The sequence below is a fragment of the Artemia sp. Qi Xiang Cuo genome, chromosome 19 (genome assembly GCF_049724085.1).
Source record: "Artemia sp. Qi Xiang Cuo chromosome 19, ASM4972408v1, whole genome shotgun sequence".
In the NCBI taxonomy this organism is placed as follows: domain Eukaryota; kingdom Metazoa; phylum Arthropoda; class Branchiopoda; order Anostraca; family Artemiidae; genus Artemia; species Artemia sp. Qi Xiang Cuo.
Window position 1 is genome coordinate 8587232 of NC_142812.1, and position 23428 is coordinate 8610659.

At 34.4% G+C, this 23428-nt stretch overlaps 1 protein-coding gene across 3 annotated transcripts in view; it reads right to left on the reverse strand.

Annotated features, from left to right (window-relative positions):
* Nucleotides 1–3079: 3079 nt before the first annotated feature.
* inaE (inactivation no afterpotential E) overlaps nucleotides 3080–23428 on the reverse strand; it is a 186258-nt gene continuing 165909 nt past the window's right edge. For 2 of the 3 annotated variants that reach the window (XM_089105639.1, XM_089105638.1), the window contains one exon: nucleotides 3080–3932. In XM_089105639.1, the coding sequence (XP_088961765.1) occupies nucleotides 3162–3932 (771 nt within the window). In that variant the 3' untranslated portion in view covers nucleotides 3080–3161. Of the gene's footprint in view, nucleotides 3933–18172; nucleotides 18228–23428 lie in introns of all 3 variants that reach the window. The other variant, XM_089105640.1, reaches the window with a different exon arrangement.

The window sequence follows — 23428 nt, forward strand, 5'->3', positions numbered from 1 at the left end:
TAAACCACGTGCAAAAAATAAAAGTGAAATACTTTCAAGTCTTGAATAAAAAAGTCTTGAATCTTGAGTCTTTTGACTAATTTCCCCCTTGACTCGCTGTGAAAGTTCCACCTTATTACTCTAAGCCATTCCTAAGATATTACTTATATGCCCTTTTGACAACCTGCATGCACATAGAGTGTTTTGATTTAGTTGAAACTCTCCTAAATATGCCCTAAAAGTTTTCTATTTATCTTTCTATTGATCTTGCTGCGAGAGACGTAAAAATTGACACCGAACAATTTTGAAACCATATCACACTGTAAAAACAAACTCGCTATAAAAAATGGAAAATATGAAGTAGAAAAACACAAAGTAAAACCAAGAAACCCAGACATGTGATGTCATGATAACAAGCGTGAGAGATAACGAGCTGTCGCCTGTAGCGACCTCAGTGAGTGGAGGAGGCAACAAAAAGCTGCCTCTTTTCCTAGAAATATTTTTTTTTATTTAAAAATGTCTAGGTTATCAAGTGGCAATTAGTTATTGAGGAGGTGAAATTCAAATTTACTTCTACTCAACTATAAATTTAATATAATAAATAAAAATAAGATATCATTAACTCTTGTTTCGTCATGTCGTATCACTAAAAGTTCGTCCTAGCCCTTTAACTAATCTAAGACAGGCACGTTCTAAATTCGGGAGAGGGAAGAGGGACCCGTCCCCCGCCGAAATCCTAATTTTCCTTTATTCCTGGGCACTTTTTATTCATATTGTCACAGATTTTTACTTAATACCCCCCCAAGCAAAAAATGATCTATTTACTTGCCTGTCACAAAAACGTCTATGAGAAAAACTTCAGTCTCAGACGAACTCAGACTGGGCTTTTGTTCCTGCGATTTTGGAAAAACTCAGGATAAGCATCCGTGTTCAAGAAGAAAATTTTCATTTTTTTTACCGTGTTTACCGCGTCTTTCTTTTTTTTTGGGGGGGGGGGGTAGTATATGCCACAGAAAAGGTAAATTTGAAAGACTTTAAGAAATTTTTTTTTCGGAAACCTTTTTTTTTATTGTGTTGGTCTTGACCACTTTATATAAAGTGTAACAAAAGCGCAATTGGGGGCAAAAAGCCATTTACATTTCCAAACGACCTCCAGTTAGTGTAAGACCTTTTGCAATTCCACTTGTAAGTACTCAAATTTGATTCATTAACAAAGTGCATGGTCAAGTAGAATTAATATGGACATGACTAGTGTCAGCGTCACTTTGAGTGTTCAGGACAGGTAACCGTGTTGAAAAACAGAATTTCCATTTCTAACAAGAAGAGAAAACATATTTGTAGAGAAGAAAAAACAAGAATATTTCCAGCCAGTGAAAAAAAAACCTGCGCAAATTTTTTGAGACTTCCGCTCAACTGTCCTAAGTACAAAAATCAAAAAATAAAAACCAGCCATTAAAATAAATAGAACAAACCGTAAAAACAACCCACACAATAAAAGAACATCTTCTCCATGCTCTATGCTCCATGTTACTGAATAAAAAATCCGACATTGAATGACATTTATGACAATTCAATATGCTATATCTGTGCCGCAATTAATCCCTTTATAAACTTAATCCATATAAATCCATATAAAAACTTAGCAGATTTTTAGTTTTTGAAATATGGTACGGTTTATAGGGTATGAAGAAACATCTTTTTTATTATTCCTATGGGAAACTTTTTCGATTGCTTTTGCCTTTTCCCACTTTATATATAGTGCATACAAAGACGCGGAAGTTAGCTGAAACCATGACAGGAGGCATCAGATTGTTTAAATTTCTAAGTAAAAAAAACTCGGTGTACAACCCTTTTCAAATGCTTCAAAATTACCACTCTTAATTTCAGTATTTAAATTAAAAAAAATATTCAAAATTTAAAATTAAAAAAAATTTCAGATGCTTTAAAATTGCCAATCTTAATTTAACGTATTCAAATTAAAAAAAATATTCAAAATTAAAATTTTTTTTTTTCAAAATTAAAAAAAAATTTCAGATGCTTTAAAATTACCACGCTTAATTTTACATTTTCAAATTTAAAATAATTTTTTTTTCAAAATTAAAAAAAAACAAATGCTTTAAAATTACCACTCTTAATTTTACGTATTCAAATTAAAAAAAATATATTCAAAATAAAAAATTTAAGAAATTTTTTCATAATTAAAAAAATTTCAAATGCTTTAAATTACCACTCTTAATTTTACGTATTCAAATAAAAAAAAAATATACTCAAAATTAAAAATTTAAGAAATTTTTTCAAAATTAAAAAAAAAATTCAAATGCTTTAAAATTACCACTCTTAATTTTACGTATTCAAATTAAAAAAAAAATATAAGTTACAAGGTTTGGAAAATCCTCTAAACAAAATAATCAGTTTTCAAAACAGTACGATATGAATCCAAATGAGTGACTGGGGAAAAGAAAGAAAAAAAAATCTGTCTTGAGGCAAAAATACAAAATTCCACATTTTTGTAGATAAGATGTTGAAACCTCTACAGCAGGGTTCCGTGATATTAACTGACAGGGTTCAACAGGGTTCAAAACTGATTTTTACATTTTCGGTTACTATGGGCTAGAGTTCGCTTTCTGAGGCAAAAAACATGATTAGAAGACGTTAAACGAAGCTTATATACACAGTTGTTTTTTTCAGGATTGGAGGATATTTCATAAGGCCCATACTCTTCAAAAAGAGTATATCAAGATGCATCATAAACTACATGAGATTGCAAACTAGCATGGAAAATCCCAGACAGAAAGGAAAATTTGATATTCAGAACTAGGAGAGAGACAGACCTGTTTTCCTAAAATCACTGTGGCCTTTATTGAATTTCAATATTTTTGTATGCAAATTATAGAAAAGTAAATATCGAAGCAAAAATACATAAAAATAATCTTAGTAAAACTTTGAGCGAAGCCAAAACAAGACTGAAAACGCTTTTTCAGTTATGAGTTTCTATAAATTTATTCTCGTTCAGAGTCTTAAGAGGTCGGGCGCATTAATATAGACAATTTAAATTTATCCACATGAATTTATCGAAACTAAGATGTGAGAGGCGTTGGAGCATATTTTAAATATTTTATATATCAAATTGAAACTGATCAGCAACATAAAATCACAATAAAAACAAAGATCTAAAATAACAATTACACCGGGGACTTGCCACTCCGTGAGCTGGAAGAGCTTGACTGACTAGAAGAACGAACACTTTTGGCAGCTTTCGAATATAAATCTAAAACCTCTTTACGTATTGCACTTAAGTGAGGTGATAAACTGGGAATTTTTTTCACAGGTAAATTTTTCAGCACCGGTATTAAAGGCGAGTCATAGGCAGCACTACTCTCTCCGTTTGAGGTATCTATATACTTTATTTGCTCATCAGCCTCAAGAGGCTCTTCAAACTCACTGTCACTGAGTTCATTCATTGTGAGGAGCTTCTGATTACACGGATTTCGGATTGCTTTTGATTGATCTGAATATGATCGCTTATGTTTGTATGAGCGGAGGCTGGATACCTCTGAAGCTGATTCAGGAGAGGCACAAGGAGCAAACGACCACTCTTTAAACATGAATGCTTTTGGTGGGAAAATGGAACAGGCTTCAGTGTTGGCTTGCCGGTTTTTCATTTCTTCAGCAATCTCTTCTTCGAGACAGCTTAAATATTCAATCCCAATTCCGTACGGCAAGTTATTTGCCGTCAATGTTCTTGAGTGGCTGCTTTTTGAGCTGGCGCTTGACAAAGTGGCTGCATAGACATATGGATCAAGGGATGTAAAACTAGTTTCTCTGTAGACCAATCTGGGTGGAGTCATGATCAGTGGAGAGCTTAGAAGATGCTTAGTTTCAAGGTCACGGATCAATGGGCTAATATGACTCATGGTTCTGTGAGGCTTAGCTGGTCCCATGTCTTTTAAAACCTGTAAAAAATGAAAAATCATCACAAAGATCACCATGAGAGAAAAGTATATAATAGAAGCAGTGGCAGATCCAGAGGGGGCGCGCGCCCCCTAACATAGTCTAAAGTAGTGTAATTTACTTAATTAACGCAAGTTTGCGTTAAGTAAACTTGCTACTAACGCAAGTTTTTCGGATCAACCTATTTTGCTCCCCCCCCTAAAAAATCCTGGATCCACCATTATTCCTGAATACAGCGTGAAAGAACAGCAAATACAGAGCGGCTCTCGTGACAGCCCTTGAGTTAAGCCGGCTCAAAAGTGGTATTTTCGCTATCTATTTTAGCTTCCTATAAGTATCAGTTTCTTACAATATCTATTATTAGTTAACAATTAAATTTTTATAGTTTAGCTTATTACTGATTATTCGTATCACATCATAGTTCTATTATCATATTTTCTTTTATATATTTGTTTGAACAAAAGTGAGTATGTGAACTGTCACTACTCTAGCGAGAGTTTTATTGATGTTTATGACGTCTAACTTTTTCAAATCCTAAGAATAAAACACTAAGACTGGGTACAAAGATTTTACTCCACCATCAGGGGTTGATCATTCTATATCAACATGCTAAGAAAGAAATGTCCTTTTTCGTCTTCCTATATCGCAAATTGATTCATAATAATGGAAGAGCACAGCATAAATACACAAACATGGTAGCAACTTTTTTTTTGAATCACTTACACTGAAGAGTTTTCCTCTCAGAGGGATGAAAGAGATACTGGGCAAGAACTAGGGTAACACACTATAAGCTACGAGTAACCCAGGTCAATAGAAACAAAAAATCAAGAAAGCAGTAACTTGTATAGACTATATACACCCAAATAAATTTCTTTACGATAATTCCAAACATCCAAAATTCACTAATTCTAAATTTAACAATCAGATGTTATTAGCATAATTTTACATGCTAATAACTTCTATAAATATCTATAAATATATAATCTATAAATAAAAATAAATATCTATATACAATAAATAAATATCTATAAATAACTTCTATATATAACTTCTATAAATATAGCATCTATAAATCTCTTCCATTAATACACTTAACTGCTTTCATTTTTTTTTCATTTTCTTCTTTTGATAATCTTTTTTCCATTTCCAAATAAAGCACTATTTTGGGGATGACCAGGGATGAATATTTTCCTATGAGACTGAGAAATCGATAAAAAAAATATTCTTAAAACAGGAAAATAAATCTATAATGTGGGTTAAAAATTACGGGATTTTACAAATTTAAAAAAAAGGAGGATATAACTCATTTGAAGTTCTACCTTGATGAAAATTATATCTTATATATATATATATATATATATATATATATATATATATATATATATATATATATATATATATATATATATATATATATATATATATATATCAAAATGTCTTACAGCACTAGAACAGGGGTTTCAAAATACTATCTACAAAGGTGTAAAATTTGTTTCCAGAGATGAGTGGTCACAAATGTATTTATTTGTTATTATTTTTTTTCAAAAGATAGTCAGCAGTGACCTAGAGACGTTTTGAAGCAATGAAAGAGCCGGCCAATTTTGTGCTACAGAACAACAATGTTGGCCCAAATAGGGCCAAAACATTACCTAGCGAAACTTTTGGGATAGCTATTGATTTGGGACTACCAACAGGGTACTTAAATAACCTTCCATATTTAGATGTAACGGTGGGGTATTCACCCATATCGAGTCGATAAAAATGAATTGTTATTATAGCCTGTTTACCCAATAAAACTAACGATTATATACTGTTGCATAGTTTATGCGCCAGCTTCTAAGAGTGCAAAACTCAATTAATTTTTCCATTGGGAAGGGGATGGGTACTTATAGCATCTAAATGTATATTTTTTGGCCTATGTTTCAAATTTACCATTAGAGATTCTTCAGACAAATTCAGAGGGGAGGGGGATTTGATCCCTTATCTCGTTTCATTTGGAGAATTATATGAGAAATAAGAGTATTGTTCTATTTGCTTGAAGACACGCAAGAAGTGAAGTTTGGTTAATGCTAATCAAACAAAACAAAATATGATGAAAATATAATGGTTTAGAAACGAATTTCGGCTATATGTTTGCACGTTAGGGGGTAGGGGGTAAAGCATAGCATATATTAAATACGTAACCTAACCTAACCTAGGTAACATTTCCCCCCCTAAACCCCAAAAAATTAAGTTTAAATATTGTAAACGGAGAAATAAACCCCTGTTTGCAATGCTCGACATGAATTCTCCGTTGAAAGAACCTGTTTGAATAGTTTCTTTTATCATCTTCACTATATGAAATGTCGCGTCTCTTCCAGCTAATTAAATAAAAAAAACAAGTTTTTTAAACTGAAAGTAAGGAATGACGTTAAAACTGAAAACGAAAAAAGATTCTTCCGTATAGGAAGAGGACGGTCTCTTCCTCACAGCTCCGTTCGTTAAGCTAAAGTTTTTTTTTATTGTTTTAAAAAATAAAGTTATATGACAAAGTCAAACTTTAGCTTAAACAGAGAGGCGTGGAAGAGGGGACATCCCCTTTCATATACGGAATAATTTATACTCGTTTTAAGTTTTAATGTCGCTCCTTACTTTCGGTTTAAAAAACTTGTTTTTTTTATTTAATTTCTGATCGTTTTTTAGTTAATGCAGCTTTTATTTGTATAAAAATTTTACTTTTCTTTTGCTAAATGGATGTCTTTACAAATTAACTTACGTAACTAACTTCTATATTCGTATATTTATCTTCTGGCAAAAAATACAAAGTTGCAGATTTTTGCAGATATGAGCTTGAAACCTATGTAATAGGGTTTTCTGATACGCTGAATCTGACGGTGTGATTTTCATTAAAATTCTTTCACTTGTTGGGGATGTTTCCCCCTCTTTAAAAAATCGGGTAAATTTTCTCAGGCTCGTAGCCTTTGATGAGTAATACTAAACTTAATAAAATTTATATATTTAGGATCAGCATTATAAACACATTCTTTTGATACATTTATTGACATCAAAATTTCGTTTTTAAAAGTTTCGATTACTATTGAGCCGTATCGCTTGTTTTTTTATTGTTTTTTTATTACGTATATGTTATTACTTATATGAAGGGGTTATCCCCTTAGTCAATACCACGCTCTTTACGTTAAAAGTTAAAAAAAATTTTGATTCAGAAACCCTGAATCACAAAGGCCGTTTAATTAGAATAGATAGCTCTTTTGAAATCTCTAAAAAAAAACTGTAGCGTAAAGAGCGAGGTACTGACTTGGGGTAGAACCCCCTCACATACGTTATAATTTCTGTTCGTTTTAAGTTCTAATATTCCTTCTTACATTTCAGTTGAAAAAACTTGTTTTTTTTATTTAATTTCTGATCGTTTCTTAAATAATGCTTGGAAATCCGGCGCCCCCTTCATCGAAATATCCCTTACCCCAAAGAAACATCCTCCATGGAAATAGTCTCCAGAGTCACTCCCTCCTCGAGCCCCCCCTCCCGAAAACATCCGTCCTGTAAATGGTTGTATACTTCCCCATAACCACTAAATAATGCTGGCAAGTCCGGCGCCCCCTGCGTGGCACTTTCCCTTCCCCCATGAAAACTTCCTTCATGAACAGATCCTCCAACATAACCACCGACCCACCCTTCCCTCCCACTACCAGAAAAAAAACCTCCTGAAAACTTCTGTATACTTCCCAATAACCAATACTATATGTTAACATTGGGTAAAGTTCATAACTTTTAGCCCTCCCTCTGGGTACTTCGGGGGATTAAGTCATCCTAAAAGACATATTTATCATATTTTCGACCATGTTGAACAAAATGGCTCTCAAAATTTTGATCGGGTGACTTTGGGAAAAAAATAAGCGTGGGAGGGGGCCTAGTTGCCCTCCATTTTTTTCGGTCACTTAAAATGGGCACTAGAAATTTTAATATCCGTTCGAATGAGCCCTCCCACGATAATATAGGACCACTGGGTCGATACGATCACCCCTGGGGAAAAAAAACAACAAACAAACAAACAAACAAACACACAAACAAACAAATAAACACGCATCCGTGATCTTTCTTCTGGCAAAAAATGTAAAATTCCACATTTTTGTAGATAGGAGCTTCAAACCTCTACAGTAGGGTTCTCTGATACGCTGAATAAGATGGTGTGATTTTGATTAAGGTCCTATAACTTTTAGGGGGTGTTCCTCCCTTTTTTTGAAAATCAGCCAAATTTTCTCAAGCACGTTACTTTTTATGGGTAGCACTAAACTTGAGAAAAGTTATATATTTAAGATCAGCATTGAAATCTGATTCTTTTGATATATCTATTGGTATCAATAACCCGTTTTCTAGAGTTTCGGTTACCATTGAGCCGGGTCGCTCCTTACTTACAGTTCGTTACCACGAACTGTTTGATAGAACAATATCGAAATAAGTGTCAAATATAAGTGGTAAGTCGGTGACAGCTCCGTCTCGTTGTAGAATCATTTGTTTTAATGAAAAATTTTAGTTTTAAATTTCAAAGCTCTGTGATAAAATGGTTAAACTTCAGCCTAAGGAGCAGGGTTGATAGAGGCTACAGTCTCCCTTGTATTTAAGAAAGATATAATTTACTTCTTTTGAAAACACCATATGAGTCTTTTTTCAAAACACTGTCATGCTGAAATTATACAGATCGGCCCTTTGCTGCGGCATGACCTTTTTTGCCGCTTAGGAAAGGCTCAACTTTTTAAGGTGTTAATAATATAAGGTATTAATAATAGAATACTAATCGCTCATTTTACGACTAAAAAGTTCAGGGTATCTGTTATAGTAGTATATGCCCCTGTAGAACCGACTGACGGAGATAATAGTGACTCAGATGAATTTTACTTATAGTTACAAGAGCAAATAGAGAGGGTCCCAGGTAAAAATATGGTGTTTTTACTAGAAGATTTAAGCGCCCAGGTCGGTAGAAATAGGGATAGATGGTATCCTAGCCTAGGCAAATTTTGTGTAGGAAAAGAAAACACTATTGGCTACAGACTGCTGTAATTTTGTACGTACTAAACAATCTATTTATAACCAATACGGTGTTTGGTCGTAAAATAGCTCAAAAGTTAACATGGTATTCACGTGATGGTAAGACAGCAAGAATATTGATTATGTTATTGTAAACCCAAGACCGGCAGGATCAATACAGGATACTTAGGTATATAGGAGTGGCGTCATTGATGTTCAAAGTAAAGATCAACATCTAGTATCTAGGGTTAGTTTAAAGCTGAAATTTCGGAAGGGTATCAACCTCCCGGGAAGTAGACTCTAGGATGAGAATTTGAGAGAAACTTTCCAGAAACAGAAAATACTAAATTGGAGAGTTTAAAATGTGACAATGTGGAAGATGGATGGAATAATTGTAATACCCCCCCCATGGAAAATACCCCCCCCCCCTCGAAAAATACCACCCTCCAGAAAATACCCCCCCCCCCCCGAAAAATATCCCGCGTGGAAAATAAGGAGTTCCAAATTTGAGAATTTTATTTGAGTTTTGTTTTCTTTTTAATTTCCGTAGGGGGATGGAATTTTGGTATTTGTGTATTATGCGCCACTCACTCAAGTTTACGTTGCGTAAAGCTCGAGAACAAACCGGTTTCTTGGTTAGTTTCTTTCAGCTTAGCGTAAGACAAGACAAAGACAAGCGACAGAATAGATGAGAAGTATATAATTTCGGCTATATATTTGCACATAAGGTGGGGAAGGGGTAAAGTATTTGGACAGTTTGAAGTCAGAAAACAATTCTTACTTCATAATATGCAGAACAATTGTACCTAACACATTTTGCATGCATACCCGCAATACTTTACCCCCCCCCCCCTAATGTGCAAATCAAGTTTTACACACAGCATAAGCTTGAGTGAGTGGAGCATAATACACAAGTACCAAAATTTCTTCCCTCTACGAAAAAAAACTCAAATAAAATTCTTAAATTTGGAAAACGTTATTTTCCACGGGGGGGGGGGAGTACCAACTAGGGGGTATTTTCCACGGGGGTTTATTTCCCGCGGAGGGTATTTTCTATTTGGGGTTATTTTCCGAAGGGGTATTTTCCAGGGGGTGGTAATCGCCGGGGGGGGGGGACCCTGGCCACCGTATAAATTGTCGAGGATCTGGAAAAGTGGTGCACTCAGAAAATTATGGGGGGGGGGGAAGACCGGGGGCCCCTGGGCCAACCAACAGAAAACTTAAAAATTCCTTAGGAAAAACGGTATTTTAGCTGTTCTTGAGTATTAATTTTTTTTCTTGAGGGGGGGGGGGGGGCTACAGTCCCTATAGCCCCTCCCCCCTCGTTGGTGCCCGCCTGATCAGGAAGACGCAGCTAGACGGCATAATAGTAAAATATTATTCTGGCATCTTAATAAATTGCGAGGGAGTAGTCAATCTGGACTTGTCCCAGTTGAAAATAGGAACGGGGCCACGATTTGTGATAAGGAAAGAGTTAAAAAGAGATGGCAGAACACTATGAGAACGTGCCAAACTGAGATAGTGTTGCAGGAAAAGATAAAGAGGAAAATGAAAGTCTGTGACACCTTGGATGTTAAAGAAGATTTATTTTGTGACGAAGAATTAGCGACAGTACTAAAAGGATTAAAAATTAATAAGTTCCCAGGTGCTGATAGTGTGGTAAATGAGTTTCTTAAATATGGCGGCTTTGAGGTTAGAAATAAGTTACTGAAGATTATGATTATGATTTTTGAAAAAGGGGAAGTACCTAATCATCTTAGGAAATCCTTAATTTGACCACTGCATAAGAAAGGAGATAAGAGTGAATGTGGCAATTATTGAGGCCTTAGCCTGGTCTCTGTAGGTACAAAATGACTTAGTAATGTGCTAATTTTTAGACTGAGAGATGCTGTAGACAAAGTTGTAAGAGAAGAACAGTGTGGTTATAGAAAAGCTAGAGCATGTGACAACCGAATTTTTACTCTTAGCTTAATAATTGAGAAGTTCCTTAGTTAGCATTCACCCTTAGTCCTTAGTTTTATTGATTATGAGCAATTGTTTGGTTCTGCTGATAGAAGATCATTAGCGAAGGTCTTATCCTTGTATGGTATACCAGATAAATACATTAAAGTGATTAGTGCTATATACGAGAATAACACTGCTGCGGTTAAAATAGCACATGGGGTTAGCAGCTGGTTTCGTATTAAAGCAAGAGTTAAGCAGGGTTATATTCTATCCCCCTTTATATGGGTCATTTTGATGGAATTTGTCTTAAGGAGCAGAGGAAATGCAATAGGAACCGCGGAATCAAATGGGAAGGAAAGGCTCTCCTGGAGTTAGATTATGCTGATGATTTAAGTATCCTAGATGAAATTGTGAGAAAAATGGATGAACTTTTAGATATTTTGCGAGTTCAGAGTTCTAGAATAGGTTTAAAAATTAATGTTAAGAAGACCAAGTCACTAAGGCTTGGAACAAGTAAAGATGAAAAGATGACGTTGGGTACCGAAAAGATTGATCAGGTTGACAGCTTCACTTACCTTGGTAGCATTATTAGTAAAGACGATGGGAGCAGTGAAGATGTTGAAAAGTAGAATAGCCAAGGCTAAGGGCTTTTTTTCACAGCTAAAAACAGTTTGGAAGAATAGGAAGATAATTCTGCAAACCAAGATTAGAATATTGGTTGCTACAATGATGACAGTGGTCAAATATGGCTCTGAAGCATGGGCACTCCGAAAATCGGATGAAGATTTCTGCATGTTTCCCAGAGAAATTGCGAACGGATTGTTCTGGGTACCCGGCTGACTAATCGTATTTCAAACAATAGGCTGTACGAAAAGTGTGGTTCAATCCCACTTTCTAAGGCTATAATGAAAGAAAGGTTGAGATGGCTAGGGCACGTTCTGCAGACGAAAGAATCTTTTAAATTTGCTACTCAACTCTTTTAAATCTGCTGACGATTTGTCTTTTAACCTTAACCTTCACTTAACCTTTGTGAAACCTCTTCTACTTTGGACGTTACACTTGACTCACTCATTACCAATTTAAAGAATGATCTTGACAATGCCAAAAGCAGTTTTATGCTATTCTCCGTTTTAAAAATATACCCCCTATCAATAATGACATTTGCATCAAATTTAAATACGGTTTAACTGCTTGGTGTGCAGCTGGACAATGACCAGCTGCACATTAAAGTCGCACACTTCTCACTAATTTAAATCTGGTAGTTTTTTCCTTAAATCTTTCTCTCTTCTCAAATGGTTCTCCACATCAATTCAGAACCTTAAAATAATTTATTGTTCTTATATAAAACCCTGTCTGTCACACTGGGTTGACCAACGACCACCCTGGTTGAATTGAAGTTATCAAGTATTTTGCAGTAGGTTGCATAGGTTGCATCAAGACATGGCTAATTGTAGACAGAGAAAAGCTAAAACAGATAGTCCAACTAATTGAGAGGCAAATGTGTAAATTGCTGGGGCACGGGTAAATGGCAGGAGTATGCAAGACTCTCTTATTGGACACATACTTATTTTTTAGTTTTGCCTGCCTAGAGTCTCAGGCATGCTGATCAAGAATTTAAAATTGACATACGACCGTTAGATTACTTGTAATGAGAGGCAAACAAGGCACACCCGGCTAATGTCTTAAGAAGGTTGACCAATAATTTAGAATTGACATAGGACCATAAATTTGCTTGAAATAACAGGCAAACAAGTCCAAAGCTCTATAGTTGAAAGTATTAAAAAAAAGAGCAATAAAAATTATACTGGGGACGTTCATTCTACATACAATGAAGGTTTGGCTAGAATTGAAGTTACTACATTGAAATCAGAGTGTCACATGGACACCTTACCATGAACTTTGGTCACAGGTTCCGTAGTTCTGACAATTGTTGACTTTTTCTCCCCCTTTCCCCCAATCCTCCCAAATACATGACTCAATGCGCGTAGAGCTCCAAATACCCAACCTGACTTGTGTCCCCAAATGTTGACCCTGAGGTAAAAAATACTCTTTTGCACCCCATTTTGTTTCCCATTTAAATAATTCATTTAGCTTTTTGTTTTATGTTTATCCCCTAACATCTGTTTTATCATTGTAATTGTTCTGACTTGCTTATGCTACATTTTGTGCTATTTTAACCAATAAAACGTATTCTGTTCTTTCTATTCATAGATAATTCTAGTACGCGTATATAAATGCATATCGTACATAGTAATCGATGTCATAGTAAATGTTAATCAGCCACAAGCTATCCAACAGAAAAATTTTAGTGGGAATTCCTTAAGAATCACGTACCAACAAACTTCAGTTACGATTTGGAAGAGTTAGTGGGAATCACTAAGTTTAGTGGGAATCACGTACCAACATCACCTTAAGAATCACGTACCAACAAACAAAAATTACGATTTCAATCGGCTGTAATCGCTCAAACCTAAGATTTACATTTTCCTGGTTAAAAAAAATGTAAAATAGGAATTTTTATTTTTGATAGAAGAATTAGATAAAGATGCAAAATTTCGTAGCTAGGTATCCCGAGGTTCGTTTCCTTTCCATCTTTGCGACTCCGTTTTCTGCTGGATGTAGATACTAGTTTTCATTAGTCTAGTATGTCCAGACTAGATTTTAGTTGTGAAAAACGAGGATTTTTTTTTCTCAGATAGAAAATAAAATATTCGGGCTGCTCTGCTCGACTGGCGAGTAAGAGACCAAAGTCCCTCCTTAGCACAACATTTAATTTTTGGGTAGATACTTGTAGCAGGGGACAGCTAATTTTCCCTCTAAACAGCTACCCCAATTGCCTTCAAGTGTTAAATATGAAGTAGCATTAGCAGAAATTCTTGCTCACGTAATTTTTACTTTACAGCCCTTTCCTTACTTTACTTTTACAGTTACTTTTCTTTTCTATTACAGCACCTTAGTTAGCAGCACTATATAGCCTCATGGCCATGTATATGTCACTTAGATATTTCAAAAGGTACATAAACAAACAGGGACATATAAATTGGAATTTTTTTTCCTTGAAGGGACCCAATGGTTTAATCACCCAGGGGCACTTCATAAATTCCTAACCTAGTGTTACCTGTGACAATTCGTAAAATGTAAAATGGAACACGCAATCTTTCTGTCAGCAACTTCACTGTAGGTAATTCAAATTAATACTTTCAAAGCACAAGTTTATATACATAGATTAAAGAACTGCTTAAACGTTTAAATAGGAATCAGATTTCCAGATTTCACACTCCCCTAAAAATAAAATATCTTCCTGAGTGTGAATATTGTTTTTTTTTAGATGGATATTCACTTGAATATAGTATTTTCGAGAAGTGCTTTTCCCAAAAAAAAATTACATTAAAAAGATTATGAGTCGAAGCGTGTAGAAAAAACAAAAATACTTAATTTTCATGACCCCATTCTTTAGTTTTCCCAGACAGTTCCTTTTGGTCGTTCTTGGGAGGAGGATTAAGTATAAGGGCAGAGCGAGGAAAACATACAAGTGAAACTATCTAAATATGTTTTACTTTAGGTAAATTAACGAAATAGATTTAAAGAACAGAAGCGCAACTAGTAAGCCTGTTCCTTAAACTAAAACATATTTTATTCGTTAATCTTTTCCCTTAGATCCTTGATTCCCTGCATGGGGCATAGGTGCCACCGATAGGGCATGACAATATTTTGGTGATTCATGGGCAAATCGTGCACCCTTTGGCTGACTATACTTTAGAGCCTTAATAAAAAAGCCATTGTTCATGTGAATCATTCACATTCACATGCATTTAAAGAGCAATTTATTTAAAGAGCATTTAAAGAGCAATTAAAGACCAACATTCACATTCACATGCATTTAAAGAGCAATTTATTTAAACAGCATTTAAAGAGCAATTAAAGACCAACATTCACATTCACATGCATTTAAAGAGCAATTTATTTAAAGAGCATTTAAAGAGCAATTAAAGACCAACATTCACACTCACATGCATTTAAAGATAAAAAACGATACATTATAATGTTGCAATCACGCCAAACATTGCAGAAAAGGTGCTATATTCAGACAATATTTTCGTTAGTATGTAATATGCCAAGAGGACAACCCCATACAAAAATACCATGTTAGCGGTATTTTAAGCTTCCCTTAGGTGAATAAACATAAAATTTTTAATAACAAATTTAAACATTACAAGAGAGCATCAGAATATATCTAGATGGGGCATTGCCCATGATCGGTTAGGATCTAGATGGATTAGAACTGTGATTCCCAGCGTTGGGTGCAGGCCATACCGGTGGGGTGTAGCAATCTTTGGGTGGGTCGTGGGCAGGATGTGCACCATTGGGCTGACTGTACTTTAAAGCCCTGCAGTAATTGAGGACAAAAAATAGATTGCAATCTGGATCAGCTGAATTTTTCAGGTCGAGGTATTGTCCTGCTTGACTTCGGGCACAGCGTAGTTGACATGGTCAAGGACGGTACTTGTTCCATCAGGAAAGTCGGGGACTTCTCTACCATTACCATAAAGACTTGAAAACTTGGCAAGGGCTTTCGCAAGGTCTTCTTTCATTACCTGAGAATCGTGGATGGTAATCTACTCAGTCTGAAGATATTTCCATATTTCGACCCCGCTTTAGATAGATAATGTCCATTGTTCACTAATCTGTTTTTTCCTGTTTTCCTTTGTAGTTATTCTGTTCTGTTATGTTCTGTTAATCTATTTTATTTTGTTCTGTAGTTGTTAATCCGGTCCGTTAGTTTTTCCTATGGGTTTTGCACCATATTTGAATTCCATTGAGTTTATTTTTGGGGGAGAATCAGAGAAAAGAAAAGAAATATAAATAACCTATAACCTTGAGTAACACATTATAAATTTACCATTTTTAAATAATTAGTAGTTTATCTGCTTATTTTGTTATTTGAAAACAGAAATTGTTACACTATAATTCCAATTAAAACCGACTCTTCTTGAAGTAAGAAGGCGAAAACCTTGATGAAGTACCTTGGTGAAAGTAACAGGGAATTAACAATGTGAAGTTACAAACCCTATTCATGCCTTAAAACCCCTATTTTATAATATTCTTGGTGTGTTTTTTTCGACATTGTAAATTTTTAAGGCCATCTAACAGCTTATTTATGTCTTATTGTAAGCTATAAATATGGGGGTTTGTGTTCTGTGGTTGCGTTTTTGACCACATTTTCAACCCTTTCTACTACCGAGGCAAACATTACTTAGGTATGTCACAAATCACCAAGATCCTAAATAAAGTTTGAGGTAATAGTGTGTTTTTAATTATAGGTCATTATTGAAGATTCTACGTATCTAACAATGCATAGTTTCGGCCTATATCAGGGGTATCAATTTTCAGCCTGTACATGAATTTTGGATTCTTTTCTTCCTAAAATAGTTTCCATATTTTATAGGAAATAAATTTTTCATAATAAATTATGAAAATAAGAAAATTTTCCTAATTTTTGCTTTTTCATAAGAAATTAATTTGTTATCTGTAATGTAATTTGTTATCATTTGCTTCGAAGGAAGTATGGGGCAAAATTTTTCCGAAGTCCAAAAACACTATTTAGCAGCGAAACCTTGAATCTGCTTGTTTTTTTAAACATGTGTTATGGTTAAATAATGCTTAAGATGAGCATCACAAATTTGATGGCAACAGACCTACGAGGCCTCAGCCTCAACCCGGATTGTGTGGGTCTGCCCCGCCATTAAATAGGAATCACAGATACAAAGCTTTTGGCCAAAAAAAATATTGAATCTTGAATGTTTACAATAAGTTTTGTTAAAGTGTTCCTACTCTTCTGTGTAATATGAAAAATACAGTGAAGATCCAGTCCCATGAGCACAAGAGGCAAGAAGGTAAGGGGAGGGCAGAGCTAGAGCAACAGAGGTAAGCTCTGGCCCAGAATTATGAGCCAGATTCAGAAGCAAAACTTTTTAGCTCACTGGTAGGAGCACATGATTTTATTTCGGGGTTGGATGGGGGGGGGGTTAAATTAAAAAAAAAACGGTAAAAAGGAAAAACACATAAAAAAGGAATGAAAATACAGGGTAAAAAGTAATTTTTTTTATGTTTCAAGGTACAAGGACACACTGACCTCCACCTCAAGCTTAAGTACATACCTAAGACACAGTCTATGTAACTTGGTGAGTTAAACCGGTCATAAATTTTAGAGATCATGTTTCATTTGAATCTTATAGACTGCTGAAAATCAACTAAAGAGAAAAATTAATTTCCTATTATTTTGTGAAAAAAGTGGGCTTCAATTTCATAGATTTAAATGGCCGACGTATTTTTGCAAGCCAATCACATTATTTGAGAGCACATCAGAAAGGAGGACTTCTCAAGGACAAATAATCTCACATTTTAAAACCTGACAGCATTGAACCTGAAGGATTTTGAGGCCAGTAAATTGAACAAAAGTTGAGTTTTTCTTGATTAATGAAATTTAAAGTTGCTAGTTTTTTGCTTTTTTTCTTTAATCACAAGATTTTTTACAAACAGTTTCTTTCTTCTCCTGCGGTGCAACGAATTTTATTTAAAGTACATAATAATTAATAAGCAAAAATATGTAAGCCTGGGACGATTCCTTGAGAAGGAGGCAGAGTGGGAAGTCTTCGTAGAAGGAGCTTTTTCTGCATGCACGGGAGAGATTAAGCTGGCGATCTACTCTTTCTGCCCTATGTACCTCCCGGTTTAGAAGAGTCTATGTCAAAGTAATTGAGAAAATAAGTGGTAATATAATAAACAAATAAAATATATCAAATACAAAAAACAACAGCTTAAGCCACACCTGTACATTACGTAAAATTTGCAAATGCTTGACTTTCCCCATATTTGAAATAAAAACATGAATATTTAAAGAAATTCTGTTTAAAAGATTCCAAGACAAAAACAAATTATATTCATAAATATTATTCTAATTATTTTTTAGTAGCACGAGCTTGCTTGTAACTGAAATTATTCTCTGGACTTTTCCTCGGTAGTGTTTCATATTCTTATGCACTATTTTCCTGATTTTTCTTTCATTTGGTTTTAAGAAAAGTATATTGACCTGTATATTGAAAAAATTGCAAATGTTTGATTTCCCCCGTGAATTAAAATAAAAATATAAAACTTAAAAAGAAATTCTGTGTAAACTTGAATATTGTAAGACAAAGAAACAAAACAAAAAGTACATTCATAAATCCTATTCTAATTCTTTATGAATTAAAACTAGTAAAATAAAATTAAATCATACCTTATTTCTGATGCATGCTACTTACATCCACATGCTTCTCGTGTAACAAAGCAACCTACGGTGAACAGAAAGAAAAATAAAATAAAATAAAATGAAAAACAAAAAATGAAAACATGCAAAAAGAAAAACTAACTTTTAACACGAAAAAAGCAACTACAGAGCTATTCAAACAGTTCTACCGCTTGATGTATTATTCTTTTTTATTATACTTGAGGCTGTACCAAGATATTTTGTTCTGGAAGGGGATTATTTTTGTAGAGTGGGAGGGCTGCAAAAAATAACAAAAATAACTATTTTTGGTTGACTTTAATATTGATCTGTGTTTTTAGGTAATATTCTTATTGAAGTGCATAACTAAATTTTAAATCGATTTTAAAGGCCAGTGGACTTAATTAATTTGGATTCTGAATGGCTCAGTAGTAAACTCCAGGAGTTTCAGTTATAAACGAGTATTAGGAGTTTTATTATGCAATTCAAGCACCAGATGGTGCCAAAATAAAATTGGAGAAGTATAATTAAGAACCATTTGTCATCCAATCAAAAATAGCTACTTAATCTTCTGTTTTGGTTTATTTGTCAAATTATTGAAGCACAAAATAATATAAAAACTGTAAAACAGGAAACACAGGTTTCATTCACCTTACCTAGAAGAAATTGTCAAGGAGTCTGCAAGGGCAGGAAATTGCCAAGGAGGAAAGGCATAAAAAAAAACTTAGAATATACTCTTTTGTTAGGATTTCAGAAAAAAGTATTTTGGCCCAGCCCCAGGGAATAAAAGTAAAAGTTCCCTTTTCACTCCCCCTTACATCAAAGACGATCAAAAAACAAAAAAAAATTAATTAAAATAAGTTATTTAGTGCTTTGAATTTTTTTTTATTCCACTACAATGGTCCTTATGTTTCAGCAGTTGTTTTTATAATTTTTGTTCGTTTTAAGTTTTAATTTTACTGCTTACTTTCAGTTGAAAAAAGTTTTTTGGCATTTAATCTCTGATATTTTTTTAAATCATGCCTGCCTGAATAGCCCCATAAACAGCCGTTTTTACTATTTAATTATATATATCAATAATTGTGAATCGATTTGTAGCGCCCTATTTTTCAGTTTTTTTTTAAGAGTTAAAACCTTGGATAGCAATTAAAATTTTGGAATTTTTTTTTTAATCTAGTACAAATTTTTTAGGATAATGGGACATTAAAATAAGATCTGTGAAGCATCTACCCTTACCCGCCTACAGAATGTCTGATCAGCCTTCAAAATGGCTGATGCGTAATTACACATCCATGTATATATTTTTATGCATGATGCGACAGATTCAGGCTTATTAAATACTTCTTGGTAACAAACTCTAGGTAAGGAGTGACTCAGTCCGATAACAGCCAAAACTCTAAAAGAAGGGATAATAGTTAAAAAATCAACAGAGTCGGCTTTTTATTTTGATTTGAAACATATAAATCTAATTAAGTTATGTTACCCCATCGAAAGGTACGAGCCTGAGAAGAACTTCTCAAAGAAAGGAGCCCCCACTCCCGAAAATTTTAAGAAAAATCAAATTTAATATATATATATAATAAAAAGCAATTTTATATATTATATTATTATATATTATTATATATATTATAAATTTATAATATATTATATACATTATTATATACATTATATACATTATATACAATATATTATATACATTATTTATATTATATTATATATATTATATACAAATTATATATTATATATATAATATATATATATAATATATAATAAAAAGCAATTTTAAGAAAAATCAAACCATTCACCATATCAGAGAACCCAACTATAGATGTTTAAAACCCCTATCCACAAAAACTGAGAATTTTGCATTTTTTCCCCGGAGGAAACATCATTTTTTCCCCAGAGGACACATGTTTATTTGTTTGTTGTTGTTTTTTTTGGCGTTTTTTTTTTGTTTTCAAGAGATCGTATCGAACCAATGGTCGAAAAACATCGAAAGACGGCTCACTCTAGCGGAAATTCAAGGCTCTAGTGTCCTTTTTGAGGGATCAAAAAAAATCGTGCCATGGTGAAGTAACGGGTTCTGCCATTTCGCGCCACCAAGTAACGATTTTACCCTAAAGAGGATAGAGTTGTTATCGATTGAAAATTTTGAGATAGCGACTCAATTTAAAAGTATCAAAAACCTTATATTGACCTTCTTAGTTGCACAAGAAGGAATGCCACATGGCATTACTGCAGAAGAAGTAATGGCGCATTCGATTCTGAAAAGTCACGTGGTCTATACAAGATAAATGGTTAATATGGACATTTATCTTAACGCTTGATTTAACTGATTTGATTCATTTAATTTTTCATTAAACTGTGTTTAGTGATGTGTAATTGCACATCAGGTATTGTTAAGGAGGGATGGTGGGTCATTTTGTGGGTAGGCGGGCAGATACCTAAAAGAGTGCATTTCAATGCCCAAATTGTCTAACTCTCCATGGTCCTTCATCCGGGTTGTAGTGGTAGCTAGCAGCCTAGTAAGAGACGATCGCGTCTAATGTTAAGAAATACAATAACCCATAACTCCTAAAAATAGAATCAGATCAGAATAAAAAGTTCACGATTAGAACCGCCTTGTCTGAAACCCCAATACAGAAAACTTTCTGTCCCTTGGCTTGAACAACAATGGAAATATATTGGCTTGTAAATCCAGAAAAGTGGTAGCTACTACAGCATTCTGTCTTCTTTTTTTTCTTTTTTTTCTTCCACAGATGGCTTGGCACTGGAACATCGCAGTGAGTTGTTCAATGGCTCATTTTAAAGGAAATTAACGGGGTTAAAAACCTTTGTAATTAAAACAAATAATTTTTAAAATAGAATACATTTTTCTATGAAAAACTGCATATTTCATGTTAAAGGTTGGTCATAGGCGTCATAATCAGAGGAGTTAGCCAGGTCGTCTCTTACTATTCCAATTAAGAAAAAGCCATAGGCCTTTTTCCTGTTTGTAATTTCATTCAGTACAAGTATACATTAAAGGACGACTTATCCGGGTTGCAGCGGTAGCTAGCAACCTAGTAAGAGACTATATTAAAAGACGATCATTAAAAGAGCTAGCCATTGCATATCTCATACTATTCCAAAAAAGAAATAGTCGTAGGCTTTTCCCTGTTTGTAATCATATAGTAAAGAATGATACTTATATTAAAAGATGACCATTAGAAGAACAATTATCAATTAAAAATTATCCCTAGTAATTATAAAAGTTACATTAAATCAAATACAGAAATGATGAAATGATGAGGCTTATTGTTTGAATACTATCAAGTCTGCATGAATCTGGAGAAATATCAAATACAGAAAGGACGAGGCTTATTGCCTGAATACTATCAAGTTTGCATCAATCCGGAGAAACATTAAATACAGAGATAATGAAGAGTATCGTCAAAATTATATCAAATCAGTCTTTTGTTCTAAATAAAGAACTGTAATATAAATATAGGGGGGGGGGGGGTAGGAGCTAGTCTTCCAAGACTAAGCGTGCTGCGGGATAATACCCACCTCCTTGTTGCAGGCAAATGTTTCAGATAACTATTTTAAGGCTTCATTTAACTAAACTGATTTGCTTCATATTTCATAAAATTATACATAGTGATGTGTCAATATTGTTACGGAGGGGCAGTAGGCCATTTTATAGGTGTGGCAGCAGATATCTCAGATGCCGCACTTTAATGTCTAAATATCCTAACTCTCATTGAGCCCTCAGATAAATACGGAATCAGTTTGGGGAGGGGGGAAGAGGAGGTAGTAGCTGATATGAAATCCCTCTTCATTTCTGGGAATATTTTTGGTATATGCTTTTACTATCAAGGCCGTACCCATGATTTTTTTTGGGGGGGGGGGGGGTTTTACTCAAATATTTTTTTAGGGGGGGGGGGGTTACACAAAAAAGCATCAAAAAACGCATACAAAAACTGTTTATATCCATTTTTGTTACGTTTTTACGAGTCAAAAAGCATTTCGGGAGGGAGTTCAAACCCCCCTAAACCCGCTCTGGATACGGCCTTGTTTACTATTGCTACTAGGGAAGTAGGAAAGGAAGGGGGGGGGCAATAGTCAACCTTCCAATACGAAAAATCTTTACTCATGTAGCAAAAAATATTACATTTATCTGCCTACCGGGCATATACAAGATAATAGTAAATATAGGTATTTATCTTAATGCTTGATTTAACTAAGTTAATTCACTTAGATTTTTCACGAAACTATGGTTAGTAATGAATATCTGCGGCCCTGCGCATCAATTGTTATGAAGGAAGGGCGGTTGGTTATTTTGCGGGTAGGAGGAAAATACCAAAAGGACTAGATTTCAATGCCCAAATTGTCTAACTCTCGATGATCCTTCAGATAAATATTGAAAAAGGTGTAGGGGGGGGGAGGTGGTAGGAGTGAATCTCTCAATTCCCTTCATTTAAATTAATCCTGAATAGGGGTGCTGCGGACTGATAACTTGCTTCTTGTTTCAGATAAACGTTTCAGATATTAATTTTAAAGAATCTTTTAGCTAAACGGATTTGCTTCGTATTTTATAAAATTATGCAGTGATATTTAAGTGCGCATCAGCTGCTTGAAGATGGGCCATTTTGTAGGGAGGATTTGGGGCAGACGCCTCAAAGAGTGCACTTTAATTCCCAGATGTCCTAACTCTCATAAAGTCTTCAGAAAAATATAGAATATGTTTTGGGGGAGGGGTTTGGAAGAAATTCATATATAACCCTTCTTTATTTCTTAGAATATTTTTAACTGGCGCTTTTATTATTGGTGCTAGGGGGGCGGATAATAGTGCCCTTCCATTGCAACAATCTGTATCTACGTAACGTAAAATATTTCATTTACCTTCTTACCAGGACAGAGAAAGAAAAGGAAAAAGGGGCGTCATGAGCCTTATCAGGAGATTTTTTGAGGGGGGGGGAGCAAGTAATACCCAAAAAAAATTAGGTGATTTTAAATGGTAATATTTCGCTTTTCCTAATTATGTACAATGTTTCAATGTACTTAAACACAACGCTTTTGTAGACGTTGCAATGGCTTCAGCCACGTGGAAGATCAAAAGTGACGCAGAATTTCCATCCATACGAATTGTAACACCCCTTTCCTATCATCCGAAATTCTGCAGTAAAAATTTTATTATGGAGTTATTCAACAAAACAACTGTTTATTGAAAACCTTTAATGAATATTCAAACTCCGTCCAAAATATTAATTAAATTCCAACATTTTA